We start from the raw sequence: 15,016 nt of genomic DNA, 5'->3' as shown, positions 1-15,016 counted from the left end.
AGGGCTCTCTGCCATGCTTTGTTCCAATGTTTACTAACCTAACCATCAAAAACATCAAACCTCACCACTGAAACCATCCCCCCCAGGACCTGAGATCATCTTTTATTTTTTGCTGCTTGCAAGGTACTGAGACAACAGCACAAAACCAGCAGCTTTTGAAATTTTTATTTGCAGAGCACCCTGGTACAAAATAAATGCAAGAGTGCAATACTAATAAGGAGCAGGGAAGCTGTTCAATCATTGACAAATGGTCTCTAACCCCCTCCTCCTCTTGCCCAAAAGCCTTGGATAATATTCCTTTAGATACGGAAGAAGGCTACAAGCTTGTTAGAGGGGAAAAAAAAAAAAAGAAATATATTCTGCAACTTAGCTATGCAATGAATTATAAAATACACAGGGCTAGGAGTGCTTTGATTCCTCCAGCCTTGCAACTCCAACCATCCATATTGCAGCTCTAGGGAACAAATCCCAGTGCCTGTGTTTGAACAAGACTTTTTTTTTTTTTTTCTTTTTTTTTTTTTTCCCCAAACAAGATTTTTCTGCAGCTGGGACTCACACATGAAAGTTGTGTGTGAGAAAGAATTAAAAAAAAAAGTAAAATAAAATCAAAATCACAAGCAGACAGGCTGATTAAGTAAGAGCCTGAGAACAAAAGCAAACCTTATCACTCCTATTAAAGCTTGCCCGGTGGTGAACAATCTCCATCCAGCAGCCCTCTCTGAAATGCTAATATTTGTGGCTACTCATTCACTCATTTATTCCCTCTCCCTCTCTTCCCCCCCTGAAAAAAATGCTGGGGAGGTGAGGGGGAAGCTTTGTGGGTTTTGTTTTTTTTCAGGGGTTGTTTTGTTGTTTGTTTTTGTGGGTGCTTGGGTTTGTTTTTTTTTTTTTTAGAAATATTTTTTTCCCCTTTTCTAAGGCAGACAGGCACCTCCATGCCTCAGCTGTCTTTGGGAAGATGTAAAGGGAAAAGAAGGTGGAATTTAGTAATTAGGAAGCTGTGGTTTTAATTTCCTTCTGGATTTCCCAGTGCTCAGAAGAGTCTTTGCCAACCCATCTCCCTGACACTGCTGCAGCTGAAAAGGCAGCTGCTGGGGGTTGGAGGGGAGGCAGGGGTGGAAATCCAGCTGCTGGGGGCAGTGGCGGGGGGGGAAGAGGAAAATTCAACTGCTGGTAGAGGAAAAGAGGAAAATCCAGCTGGCAGGGGGCAGGAGGAGGGGCAAAAAGAAGAAAATTCAGCTGCAGGGGGGAGTAGGGGGGTAGGGCGATACAAAGAGAGGAAAATTCAGCTGCTGCAGGGGGGGGCAAAGAGAGGAAAATTCAGCTGCTGCAGGGGGGGGCAAAGAAGAAAATCCAGCTGCTGCAGGGGGGGAAAAGAGGGGGTGTGAAATTGGGAGCATCTCCTCACCTCTGTCTTTTAAGCAATTTGGAGGCTGACAGATTATTGCTTTCCACTTTGGTCTTAGTACCTGAGTAAGCTTGGTTTTTCCACTGGGATGGAAAAGGTGGGAAGCTTGAGAACATTCCCAAAGAATAAGGTGACCCTTCACAGGTGGAGAAGAGCAGAGAGTTCTTGCTTTGCTCTTGCCTTGCAAAACTCCAACTGAAATAAGCTATCCCTGAGCCCAGCTACCAAAGGAATTCCACCTCAAACACCCCAAAATTCCATTTCCCTTAATCTTGTTCTTCTCTTCCAAGCCCTTGTGCACCTTCAAGGTGTGCCAGGTGGATGATGCAGAACAAAGCCCTCATGTTATGGGGCCATGGGTACCACTCATTGTAATATACCACATCCTGCAGCCCCGTCCCTGGGAGCTTGGACCTGTCTCTGCTGCAGAAAACCCCATGGATCATCACCCTTGGACTGAGTGCACGTGGAATTCTTCCATCCAGCCAGCATCCTCTAAGCACCTCCACCCTCCTGATCTCCCAATCCCTTGCCCCAGCACAGTAACTGGTGCCCTTGATGGTCACAACACCCTGGGTGTATAGGCTCACAGAGTCACAGAATGGTTTGGGTGGAAGGGACCTTTCAAGGTCATCTAGTCCAACCCTGCTGCAGTCAGCAGGGACATCTGCAACTGGAGCAGGCTCAACCAACCTAACACAGAACAGTTCCATAGATGAGGCATCTACCACCTCTCTGGGCAACCTGGGCCAGGGTCTCAGCATCATCATCATAAATAATTTTGGATTTAGGGAAAGCTGAGCACCTGTGCCAGCAAAAACCAGCAACCCAAGCTCCCTGAGCACAAAAAAGTTCACCAGTGACCTGAGCTGAGCCTCTCCTTTCCAGTCAAAACTGATGAGGGAGGATGGAAAAAGATGTTTTAAAAGGCACCTGAGGAAACAGGAGGGAGAGGTCAACCTGGGTGCTTCCCATGAGGTAGATACTCCTGAGAGAGCCCTGTGTGCTATTTGTCACAAACTGTAAAACATAGAATCACAGAATGGCTTGGGTTGGAAGGAAGATCTCTAAGGAAAGATAATCTAGTTCCAACCCCCCCTGCCATGGGCAGGGACACCTCCTGCTAGAGTTGAACAGTAAGACAAGGCTGCTCTTAGAATCACAGAGTCATTTTGGATGGAAAAGACCTCCAAGATCACAGAGTCCAACAGCCAACCCAATACCACCACACCACCATGGCCATTCAAACCATGTGCCATGTCTATGGGGTTGTGGGGTTTTTGGTTTTTTGTTTGTTTGGTTTGGTGGTGGTTGTTGCTGTTGCTGGTTTGGGGGATGGGTTTGTTTGTGTTTTGGGGTTTGCTTTTTGTTTGTTTGTTTTTTTCTTAACACTTGCAGGGATGAGGACTCCATCACTTCCCTGGGCAGCCTGTTTCATGGCTTGACAACCCTTTTGTGGAAGAAATGGTTCATGTCCAACCTAAATCCCCCCTGAAACTTCAGTCCATTTCCTCTTATCCTATGGGTTGGTACTTTGGAAAAGAGACTGACCCCCACCACACTCCTTCCAGGGAGTTGTAGAGAGCCAGCAGGTCTCCCCTCAGCCTCCTTTTCTCCATGCTGAATAGCCCCAGTTCCCTCAGCCATGCCTACCAAGACCTGTTCTCCAAGCCTGACCTCTGGAATCCCCTTCTGCAACTAACAGCAATGTGAGATGCTTCTCTTCATAGCTCCTCGCTATTGTGTGGCCAGCAAACCACCAAGAAAGTGGGAAAAGAAGAAAAAAAAAAAAAGATAAAAAGAACACAAGTCGAAGGCTCCCTGCTTCCTACCGCCCCCGGCAACAGGCGGGGTTAGTAAAACACACGCTCCAGAGCTGGCACCTAATGAGACACTTGGGGCTGATCTACTCCCCCTTGAACTTCCCCCCAGGCTAAGGGAGAAAACAAGCATCTCACCTCTCTGCCTCATTGCCTGGGGGGCACTGTGGACCCTGAAGTGCCCCTAGAAAAGCCCAGCACCCCCCCTAAATCTGCATTTCACAGATCTCCCCTGGTTTAAGTGCTGCAGACAGAAGCCATCCATTCCTTGGCTCATTTCCCACCCCCCTCCAAGTCCCCCCAAGTCCATCTCAGCACTTAAATGTCTCCATGGTTAGAGATTTACAGTTGATTTTCTGCCTTTCTGGACTAGATAAGTCAGTTCCAAATCCTGATTCTCCTTGGAGAGGGGGGTGGGAGCTCCCCTTGCTGGCAAGCAGCATTTTCCTGGGCACAGCATCAAAGCCACTCAGAGCAGACAAAAGGGGGTTTAGAGGAGGGAAGACCCTCACCCCATGAGCCCGACGTTTAAAGATGAAATTAATTACTTTGCCACTAAAGATTTGGAAGGGAAGGATCTTCATCATGGTGGCAGACAGCCTGCAGCTGGGCAAAGCACACCACAGCTTGGATCTGCTAAAGCCTAATCCCTAGAGACACCAGGTACTGCCTAAATTCCTCCAAATCCCCATTTCACACTTTGGGCTCAGCAGCTGAGGTGGAGAGAAGCAGCAGTTGCTGGGAACACCCTGTTCAGGCACCATGACCCAAGCTCCAGGCGTTTTGTCCCAGATGTGCTGCCTGTGCCTATATCACCTGACAGTGGGACCAGTTTAAACACAGAATGGTTTGGCTTGAAAGGGACCTTAAAGTTACAAATGCCCTGCCATGGGCAGGGACACCTCCCACTAGACCAGGTTGCTCAAGTCCCCATCCAAGCAGGTCCTGAACACCTCCGGGGGGGAACATTCACAACCTCCCTGGGCAACCTGTTCCAGTGTGTCACCATCCTCACTGTAAAGAATTTCCTCCTAATATCCAGTCAAATTTCCCTACCACCCAGGTCCAACTAGACCTTCACAGCCACCTGAGAAACCTTTCCCCTGCGGGTGGGATTCCTGCAAAGGCATCATTCCCATCAGGTCCTCTTTGGGAGAGCAACTCTGTTGTCTCCATGTGTTGGAAAGCACAACATCCCAACAGCTCCTCATGACCACAGGGATGATGGCATCAAGCTCCTCTGTAATTTGTCCTGGGTGCTCCCATAATCCCATGCTCCACCCTAGTAATCTCTTCTTAACACAGAATCACACAGAATTGCCTGGTTGGAAAAGACCTTAAGGTCATTCAGTGCAGCCATAACCTAACATCTCCCTGTACACAACTCTTCAACCATCTAAGCTCCTCATCCTCATAGTGAGAACAGGTTGCCCAGGGAGGTCATGGATGCCTCCTCCCTGGAGGTGTTCAAGGCCAGGTTGGATAAGGCCTTGAGCAACCTGGTCTAGTGGAAGGTGTCCCTGCCCATGGCAGGGGTTTGGAAGTAGGTGATCTTTAAGGTACCTTCCAACCCAAACCATTCTAAAAATCCCAATGTCTTTTAAACACCTCCAGGGATGGTGACTCCACCATCCATGCTTCCATGAGACAAAGCCATTACTTGCCAAAATAGGAAGGAAAAAAAAGCTTGATTATTCTTTCCCCCTCTATCACCCAGATCACAGATATTTTATTGTCCCCAAACCTCCACCTCACTGCTAGAGTGACCCACGGAAGAAGAGCACTGGTAGCAGCAGCACCCTGCTTGCATCCCATAGAGATTCCAGAGTCTTCCCCATATTCCTCTGGCCAGCCCCACCACTTCCCAGCAAAGCTAAAGTCTGCTGGGATGGCTGATGCTGCAATTCACAGCTGAGTCCATGTCCCCACACCAATGTCCTTGAGGAGACAGAGCTGATGATAGCAGCACTAGGAACTCTGCCTGCCGTAGTTTTCAGGGCTGCTTCCCAGGCAAAGTGCCCACAGCATGCCAGAACCATCCTTCCTGCCAGGCTTCCCTTTGGAAAGGGAATTTAGCTTCTTTGCCAAGAGAAAAAGAAACAAACATATATTGATCTCAGCTGCTCTCTGCAAGCCTGAGAGCCTCTCCCACCTGCTGCTTCCCAAGAACAAAATAGGGAAACCCCCATCAGCCACTTCTCCAGGAACTGCTTGTGCATCCTTGCATGGTGGTGGTTGTTCCTTGTCATGCCCATGGGTTCTGCTCTCCAGGAACTGTTTGTGCATCCCTGCATGGCAGTTTTGGTTCCTTCCTGCCTGCCACCAATGGATGGGTGAGCCATCCTACCTGTTTAATTGAACTAGAGCAGGCTAGATTTAGGTTGGACATTAGGAGGAAGTTCTTCACAAAGAAGGCAGTGAAACACTGGAACAGGTTGCCCACAGAGGTGGTGGAGGCCCCATCCTTAAGATATTCTAGGTCAAACTTGCTGGGGCCCTGAGCAACCTGATCTAGTCAGAGTTGTCCCTGCAGGGGAGTTCAACAAGGTGACCTTTCAGGGTCCCTTCCAACCTGATGAATCTATGATTCTATGCCTGAGCTGCTCCCAAGGGCACAATGATGCTGTCCCCACCAGGTATCCTCAAGCTGGCTAGGAGCTACAAGGGAGCAGCTGCTTTGGAGACCACAGACATACCCCTCTGGTCACTTGCAGACCCGAGGAACCTTCCCATTACCCAAAGTCCCTGGGCAAAACCCCAGCAAGAAGACCCAGAGCCAAGCTCCTTGAAAACAAACTCCATAGATGCAAACAGCCTTCAAATCTGGGCTTTTATTTTTTATTTCCCCTCCTCCCCCAAATTAAATTTTCATTTAAATGCTACAATTTGAAGCTCTTAACTCATTTTTTCCCCCAAGCCTGGGGGCAGGCTTATAACACCAACATCTCCACACTCACTGACAGTTTGACACCAACAGCACAAAGCAGCTTGTTCTCCCAATCTTCAGTTTGATCTAAATTAAAAGCAGCTAAGCCTTTGGTGTTCACCAACTTGTCAAAATGCATTAATGAAAAAGAAATGCCTCCAAGATCTGCCTGGTGCAGGCTTCCTACCTGCACCCCATGCCCTTTGATTACCTGCCAGGCAAAACCCAACTGACAAATGTGTCCCAAGGAGAGCTCTCCAGCTCCAATACAACTTCTTTTGTCATTTCCCTTATGATAACCTCAAATTTAACCCTTTGGAGAAGAGTTATTTGAATTTAAATCAAAGCTAGAGCATCTCAGACATACCATTCCTCAATAAATCCAGCCTCTTGGATTAGTTTGGCTGCACTATTGTGCCAGGGCTGCCTCCTGCTCCATGCCAGCTTGTCCCAAGGGGCTGGAAGGGATCACAGAAGACCTCTGACCCCTTGCCAGGCACCACTGAGGCTCCCCCCTGTTACAGTGTGAGAGTGTGACACAGTCTTTAAAATCCATCACACCCCCTCACTCCTGAGCACCCTCTGACCTGTGTTGGCAAACTGCACTAAGAGACTGCTCTTGCACCCAGCATCAGCCATGGCACTTTGGGACATGGTTAGTGAGCATGGGGGGGTTGGGTTGACAGTTGGACTTGATGATCTTAGGGCTCATTTCCAACCTTAGTGATTCTATGATCTTCCTCTAAGCATGAAGAACTTTGGAAATGATGGGGTGGGAAATAAAAATAAGCCATCAATTGCATCTTCTTTGTGTGGCCTATTATGACAGGACAAGGGGTGATGGCTCTAACCTAGAGAAAAGGTGAGACTTGACAAAGAAATGTTTTACAAAGCGGATGGTGAGACACTGGCCCAGGTTGCCCAGAGATGTGGTAGATGCCCCATCCCTGGAACCATTTCCAGGCCAGGTTGTTTGGGGCTCTGAGCAACCTGTTCTAGTTGCAGATGTTCCTGCTGACTGCAGGGCAGTAGGACTAGATGACCTTGAAAGGTCACTTCCAACCCAAACCATTCCATGAGCTCTTGGGCTCTGTGGTTTTTGCAAGCTCTTCAAGGAGGACAGTTGTAATTTTGCTGACAAGCAGCACTCTGCAAGAACCTCCATCTGAAATTGATGCTGCAGGAGAGGAAATCTGGAGTTTTCCTCTCCCCCCTCTCTTCCTAAGCTGTTTTCTCCTTCAGGGATTTCACGTCCCACTGCTCTAAAGGCAGGATTAGGGATTTACATACAGGTGGGACACAGCAGACCTCAGCTCCCCCCTGCCACCACTCCAGCTGGAGCTCAGCCCTCAGCCTGGCCCACACCTCCCCAGTGCCCCCAGCACCACCAGCCCCTCACACACAGGGTGGGGGTCACATGCTGAGGCAGTGACCCTATTTCCTGCCAAGGGTCTGAAAAGCCACATTTTCAATGCATGCTGAAACAAAGCAAGGAAAAACCCAGGACAGTGAGGACTTGCAGCACCTACTGCTTTCTCTGACCAGCCTCAAGCTGGTTTGTCAGAGGGCTCATTTTATGCAGAAGCATCTTTGGGCAAGACTGACTGTCCCCTGGGACATAGACAAGTTGGCGTAGCTTCTTATGGTCTGAGCTCACCATACTCATTTCAAACACAAGGAAACAGTGGACTTTAAAACTCCAAAATCAGCACTAGACAGGAGAAGCATTTCTGTGTCTAGCATCCCAGAACAATCTGTTGCAGAGAGCTTCCCCATCATCACAAAAGCAGAACAGCATCCAAAACCAGTGCAGCTTTTCACACAACCACAGAATTGTTTGGGTTGGAAGAGACCTTTAAGGTCCTCAAGTCCAACTGTTAAGCCAGCACTGCCAAGTCCAGCCATAAACCATGTCCCTCAGCACCACATCTATATGGCTCTTACACTCCTTTAACATCACTGAGTACAACCATCAGCCCAGCGCCACCATGGCCACTAAGCAATGTCCCAAAGTGCCATAGCTACATGTTTGTTGAACACCCCCAGGGCTGGGGACTCCACCACTGCCCTGGGCAGCCTGTTCCAAAGCTTAGCACCCTTTTGGGAAGAAATTGTCCCTAATGTCTAACCTAAACTTTTTCTGGTGCAACTTGAGGCCATTTCCTCTTGTCCCATTTCTTGTTCCTTGGGAGAAGAGACCAACCCCACCTCACTCCAACCTCCTTTCAGGTAGTTGTAGAGATCAATAACTCAGCAAGGCACTGCTGTTTCTCAAGACCAGGAGCTCGCTGGCTGCCAGGGCTGCCACCAGCTCAGCCCAGAGGCTCCCCAGCCCTCTTCCTGCCAACCTGGAGCTTCTATGCCTGCACTGGGGTCACACCACCTCAGAGCCAAAGCACTGAAGGGGAAAGCAAGGGGATGTGCCAGCCCCATCTGGGAAAAAGCAGCAGCATTAAAGCATTTGGTTGCCTGCCCATAACTATCTGCTGCAGCTGGAATGCTCCTAAAGCCTCTCTGGCCACCAGAAATGTGAGGAAGATAGATCTCAGCCCATTAGGTAGCTGTGGGGTGTGTTGAGCATCTGAAGTGCTGTTAGCTGTCTACACTCAGACACCACATGTCTCTCCAGGCATTTAGATCATGGTAATGAGATATTTATATCTAATACCTCAGAAAACACTTTTGAACAATGCTCCATAACAGACCTTAAGTTCTCCCTAGGTCTGGGCATCCAAGCAGAAGGGCCTCTCTTAGAACCTAAAAAGCACTTTCTCTTCACTATGGAAGCCACTCATACCTGCTTTGCCAAAATAAAAACACTATTTTAAATAATTTTAGTGTTTACCTGGTTCTTGGAAGTGCTCTTCATTTGAGAGGGTTCTGGATAAGATGAGGATAAGTGCTTCTTTAAATTGATCAAAGTGGACCTGTGGGGGGGGGGAAAAAAAAGGAAGTAAAGAGGGAATCAACTGGTGCAAATAATTAAATATCAGAACAACAATCCAGCAAGAAGATGGACAAATCATCCAAACAGACCACCACACTGAAAGAAGAGCATGCCTGTGTCTGCCTCAACAAAGGGCATGGGTGAACCTCAGCCCATTCAGTCTTGGAGGCTGAAGAAAAGTCTGAACCTTTGAACCCACAGAAAAAATTATTGTTGTCACAGAAGCACTCAAAGCCACTCCTTTAGTGCATTGGTTGTGTTTTTTTCCATCCAGCAGGAAGTAAAAAATGACACAGCCAGAAGACCAAGGAGCATCTGGACCAGGTTGCCCAGGGAGATGGAGATGTTCAAGGACAGCTTGGATGAGGCCTTAAGCAATCTGATCCAGTGGAAGGTGTCCCTGCCTATGGCAAGGGGGCTGGAACTAGGTGCCCTTTAAGGTCCCTTCCAACCTGATCCATTCTGTGAATCTCCATCTCTTGAGATCACTTGCTCAGGGTCAGTGGCTCCTACAGTGAGATCCCAGCCCTGACCAGTGATGAGATACTCAGTTCTGGAAATGTTCTGCTTCTCTAATTAAGCTTCAGAAAAGACTTTCCAAAGTGGATTGCAGAAAGCTGCATCCTTTCCAGGACAGCCCTGCCCTGGCTCCTGCCTGCTGCAGCTCTGCTTGGGCTAGACTGGAAATATAAGGTCTGGAGTGTGGTTAGGAGAAAAATAAGGAGGGGTGAACTTACCACTGGGTAAGATCTTTCCCATCTGTTTTTTCCTGGAAAGCCTCCTGCCTTACCACCACAACAGCTGGAAAGGGGCTGGAGTATCCTTCACAGCCATGCTGGGGAATGTCAGCAATTCCAGCCTGGGGGGGGACGGAAGCTTGGGGACAGCTGGGGAAACTATTTGACATGGGTCAGTGGTGAGGCAGAGCTGGCTGCTACCATTTCTTCTGGCTAAATAAATCCTCAAAGAATTTTTGTTGCATTGAACAACAGATTTTGTATTTAAAGCACCCACTGAGGCTGCTGTTGCAGGCAGAGTTGATAGCTGTGAATCCACCACGAAGTGTAGGAGACAGTTGATGGGGAGGGGGGGAGGGATTTCAATGCTCTTGTGGGGAAGCACAAGCAGCAAAACCCACATCTGCAGTTTGCCAGCTTGTTCTCAGGGTTGAAACAGCCCAAAAAACACCAACATGCTCCAGAGCAAGAAAGGGATGATGGCAGAGCTGGAGGCTCAGCCATGGGACCCCTATGCAGGAGAACATCTCATCCCATAACTCAGGCAGTGCAAATCAGCCCTAAGGTTCTAAACATGGAGTAATTAAGTAGTTAGGAATATGCTCAGCAAAGGAGCTCGTCAGGGATGCCTTCATCTGAATACTAATTGCTGCCATTCGTTTCTGAGCGCTGGTGCACTTCAAAAAGGACACTTTAGAGAGACAGGAGAATTTGCCTGATTAAAAAACCCCAAACTTGACATTTAGACTAAATGAGGATGAATAAAAGATGAGAGTGTTGGAATAACAGGTCCCCTTCCCCATGGGATCTTCTCAGGAAGATGGGGAATAGTGATGACAGCCACAGGGAAACAGAGCTGGTCCTTCAGCTGGGTGCTGGGTTTGGATGGGACCTCGAGGCAGCAAGATGAAAGTAAACCACTTTGCATCACTCCTGCAAGCACCAAATTACAGGGCAGAGTAAAAACACCCAGGCAGGTGCAAAGAGCAGCCCTGCTCTGCGAGAAGCACCAACAACCAAGGGGGTGAAGGAAGGATCATAGAATGGCTTAGGTCAGAATGAACCTCAGAGGTCATCTACTCCAACCTTCCTGCCACAGGCAGGGATGCCTCTCAACTAGACTTGCTCAAGGCCTCAAAGGAGCCGGGGAGGGGCTGAGCTCTCACTGCTGCAGCTGCCTAAGGGACAGATGGATCTGGTGTGGAGCCCACAGAGCAATTTTACCATGACCACCACGGCACCAAAGCAACCTGTGGAAGATTAGGCTGCAGGGCAGGAGGTGGCCATTCTCCAACCCCATTGCCAGTGCAGTGGTCTGCTGCACAGCAGGATTTAAAAATGCAAATCAGCAGCACAGAGCCTGCTCATAGGGGTTCCACAAACATCATCTGAGCAGCAGCTCCCAACTCTGTAGATGTAACCCAAGCAGGTAGGTGGCGGATATTTTTCTTCAGAAAAATCTCTCAAACCAGATAACAAGGAACAACAGTGTCTGTGGTGCACCTTTGACCTTGGATGTTGCAGGGCTCTACACAGAGTACTTAGAAATGCAAATCAGTAAAGTGAAAGTTGTGCTCAAGTACCAGCCAGGCAAAGCAGCATGCTGCCACTGCTTCCCAGCAATGTCCTTCCTCTCGTTCAGATGGCACCTCCTGGGTTCCAATTTGTGGCCATTGCCCCTTGTCCTGAAACCACTGAAAAAGAGTCTGGTCCCATCCTCTTCACCTTCGGATACTGATTAACATTAACCAGATGCCCTCTCAGGCTGCTCTTCTCCAGGCTAAACATCCCCAAGTCTCTCAGCCTTTCCTCCTCAGAGATGCTCCAGGCCCCTCAGCATCTTTGCAGCCTCCACTGGACTCTTTCCAGTAGCTCCCTGTCTCTCTTGAATTTGGAATCCCAGATCTGATCCCACTAGTGCAGAGTAGAGAGGGAGGAGAACCTCTCTTGACCTGCTGGCCACACTCCTTAGTGCACTCCAGGAGACCATAGGCCTTCTTGCCTACAAGAGCACATTGCTGGGTCATAGTGAACTTCTTGTCCACCAGCACTCCCATGTGCTCCTCTGCAGAGCTGCTTCCCAGCACATTGCCCCACACCTGTACTGGTGCATGCAGTTATTCCTCCCCAGATACAGGACCCTTTACTTGCCCTTGTTGAACCTCATCAGATGCCTCTCCATCCAATTCTCCAGCCTGCCCAGTGACATCCTTGATTTGTGTTTTGCTTAGCAGAAGGATGGTGCTGGCCAGCCCTGGGGAAAGGAGCATTAACAGCAGCAGTGATGCATGAAGCACCATCCTCTTCTAGAGAACAGCCTCAGCCACTCAAACCAACCCAAAAGCTTTACAATCACCAAGCACAAAGTCCAGAGCAGCAAACCACTGTTGGAATATGGAAAGTCTTAACACTCTTTTTTCATCATGCTTGGCTGGATTTGGAGGGTTTGGGAACTCTGCTCACAGAGCCCTTTGAAGAGCAATATAAGATCTGACACATCCCTGCAAACCCCACTGCAAGACCAGGGCACTGCCCAGTGCTTGGGGCATGCTAAGTCACTGGTAGAGGAGAATTTTCTCAGAACAAGTAAAACAGCAGCAAGCCAACAGGAATCAGGTATTTCCCCATGGGAACCAGGGACCAGCCAAGCTGCTGAGCAACACCAGCACCTCTGAGAAATCTTGACACCTGCTTGAAAGCATGTTTCCTATGAAACCATCACTTATTAGCACTAGAAAGAGAGCGACCATGTGCCAAGCTACCTGCTGCTTCTCACTACGTGTCCCTGCAATGCAAAGCAGCAATCTGCAAGTCCAACGTCTCTGGGGCAAAACGGCATCAGTGGCTCCTTCCAGCTCCTCCTTCCCCTTGATCTTCTAGCACAGTCCTTTTCCCAAAGCCCTGTCCTTGCTTACAAACTCCTTCCAGCATCAGCAGCCAGAAGGTTGCAAGTGGGGAAGACACAGAACAGAGCAACTTTGCAACCAAGTCTCCTGCCTGGCCTGGAGAGAGCTGCTACACATCAAAGGGAGCAGCATCAGGGGCTCAGAGGGAGGATATTTGCAAGAGATGACCAGCCAAAGCACAGAAAGAAGCTGGTGAATGAAACCCCAGACTGGTGTCTTTGCTGCAGGCTTGTTAATGCAATAGCACAGGGTGAAACCTGAACTCCCTGTCCTTGCCTGAGGGCAATGTGAAGGACAGTCCTCATGCAGAGTCTGGAGGTGCCAAACTTATTCCAGGTCCCTGCATACTGTAGAATCAAAGTATTTTGGGTTGGAAGGGACCTTTGAAGATCATCTAGTCCAACCCCCCTGCAGTCAGCAGGGACATCTGCAACTAGAGCAGGTTGCTCAGAGCCCCAGGCAACCTGACATGGAATGGTTCCAGGGATGGGGCCTCTACCGCCTCTCTGGGCAACCTGGGAGAGGCTCTCACCACTCTCAATGTAAAACTTGTCTTCCATCTCACCAGTCTGAATCTCCCTCTTCTAATTTAAACCCATCAGCCCTTGTCCTGTCCCAACAGGACCCACTGAAAAGTCTGTCCCCAGTTTTCTGAGCAGCCCCTTTAAGCACTGAAAGGCCACCAGAAGGTCTCCCTGGAACCTTCTCAACTGCAGGCTGAACAACCTCAGCTCTCACAGCAAAAATATTAAAAAAAAAATAATCACATAACCGTGGTGATTAGCACAGTCCATGAGCACTGTCCACGACACCACTCCACATGCGCTGCCAATTAATGGGCACTGCCCCTCTGAAACACAATGAGAAGGGCAGCCTGATAATAGTTGGACTTGATATTAAAGGTCTTTTCCTATTGAAACAATTCTATGATTCTATGGTCCCACAGCCAAGTGAGACCATCCTGAGGAAAGAGCCTTCCTGAGGAATCCCAAGAATTGCTGCATGTGTCGCCTCTGCACGCAATCAAATGCAGAAAGCGGTTCTGGGATGGTTTGGCTCTGCCACGAGCCAAGGCAGGATTTACAGAGCCCTTCCAGCCCCTGGAGGTAGTGTGTCCATGTCAATCCCCACAGCAGCCCACAGAGCAGGGGAGGGGGGAAGCAGCACATGCAGCCCCTCATGGGGATGCAGCTCCCAGCTCAACCCAGCAGCCCCATCCTGGTGCATTCATTCCCCAGAGCAAAGCCCCCAGCACAAAAGCAAGCACGTGGCCCCACTGGGTTGCCCCTCAGCAGACAAAACCATCTCCTCATTACCCTCCCCTCCCCGGTGCCCTCCCATAAATCCCAGTCTCTTGGAAGTGCAGGCAAACAAAAGCCGCTCCGAGAGGGACCATCTGCGGCGAGGAGCCGGTGGGGCAGGTGCAAGAAGCCTACGCTGGGGGAGCAACATGTTTGCTGCTTATCCTCCTGACGTGCTTCCTAGGAAACCCGGAGGAGCCGACGGTGATTAAATCAGGCTCGCGCGCTGACACGGGCCACTGCCGCTGCTAACGAGCACGGGCGCTGGGGAGGGGGCAGGAGAGGCTGCAGACAAAGATGATTCTGATGCTTGGGTCGTAGGTTGTAAGCAACAGCCATCCCAAAACATTAAAAAGGGGGCAATGAAATAAAAATGCTCCTTGGGATGGTTCGTGCCTCCTAGAGAGGTGGCGGAAGGTCCATCTCCAGAGTCGTTCCAGAGCCACCAGGACGTTGTCTTGTGCAGCCTGCTGTAGGTGAACCCTGGCAGAAGGGTTGGACAGGGTGACCTCCAAAGGTCCCTTCCAACCCCTACTGTTCCATGATTCTATGATCCCAAGTGCTGGATCATGCTCACCCCTTCCCAGCCATGAGCAGCACCCCTGTGAGCTTGTCCCAGGGCACAGAGTCACAGAGTGGTGGGGATTGGAAGGGAGATCTATTCCAACCCCAGATGCTTTAGCAGAGGGGTTTTGGTGCATTGGGCTCTTTCATAGATTCAGAGTGGTTTGGGTTGGAAAGGACCTTCAAGGTCATCTAGTTCCAATCTCCCCTGCCATGGGCAGGGACACCTTCCACTAGACCAGGTTGCTCAAGGCCCCATCCAACCTGGCCTTGGAACACCTCCAGGGAGGGGGGATTACCTCCCTGGGCAACCTGTTCCCTGCTACATTGAACTTCACTTTTCACCCACCCTGAGCACCATTGCCATACTAGACCAGCTCTTAGCACCTCATCTTTAGCAATCCTTC

At 49.6% G+C, this 15,016-nt stretch overlaps 1 protein-coding gene across 1 annotated transcript in view; it reads right to left on the bottom strand.

The window, feature by feature from the left end:
- The window catches only part of NIN (ninein), a 76,594-nt gene that overhangs the window by 60,391 nt on the left and 1,187 nt on the right, over positions 1-15,016 (bottom strand). Inside the window, exon 2 of the mRNA XM_054400312.1 lies at positions 9,000-9,081. Coding sequence (XP_054256287.1) covers positions 9,000-9,081 — 82 coding nt within the window. The remainder of the gene's footprint in view (positions 1-8,999; positions 9,082-15,016) is intronic.

This window comes from Indicator indicator, chromosome 4 (assembly GCF_027791375.1).
Source record: "Indicator indicator isolate 239-I01 chromosome 4, UM_Iind_1.1, whole genome shotgun sequence".
Classification (NCBI taxonomy): domain Eukaryota; kingdom Metazoa; phylum Chordata; class Aves; order Piciformes; family Indicatoridae; genus Indicator; species Indicator indicator.
This window is presented reverse-complemented; position numbering and strand designations above follow the sequence as displayed.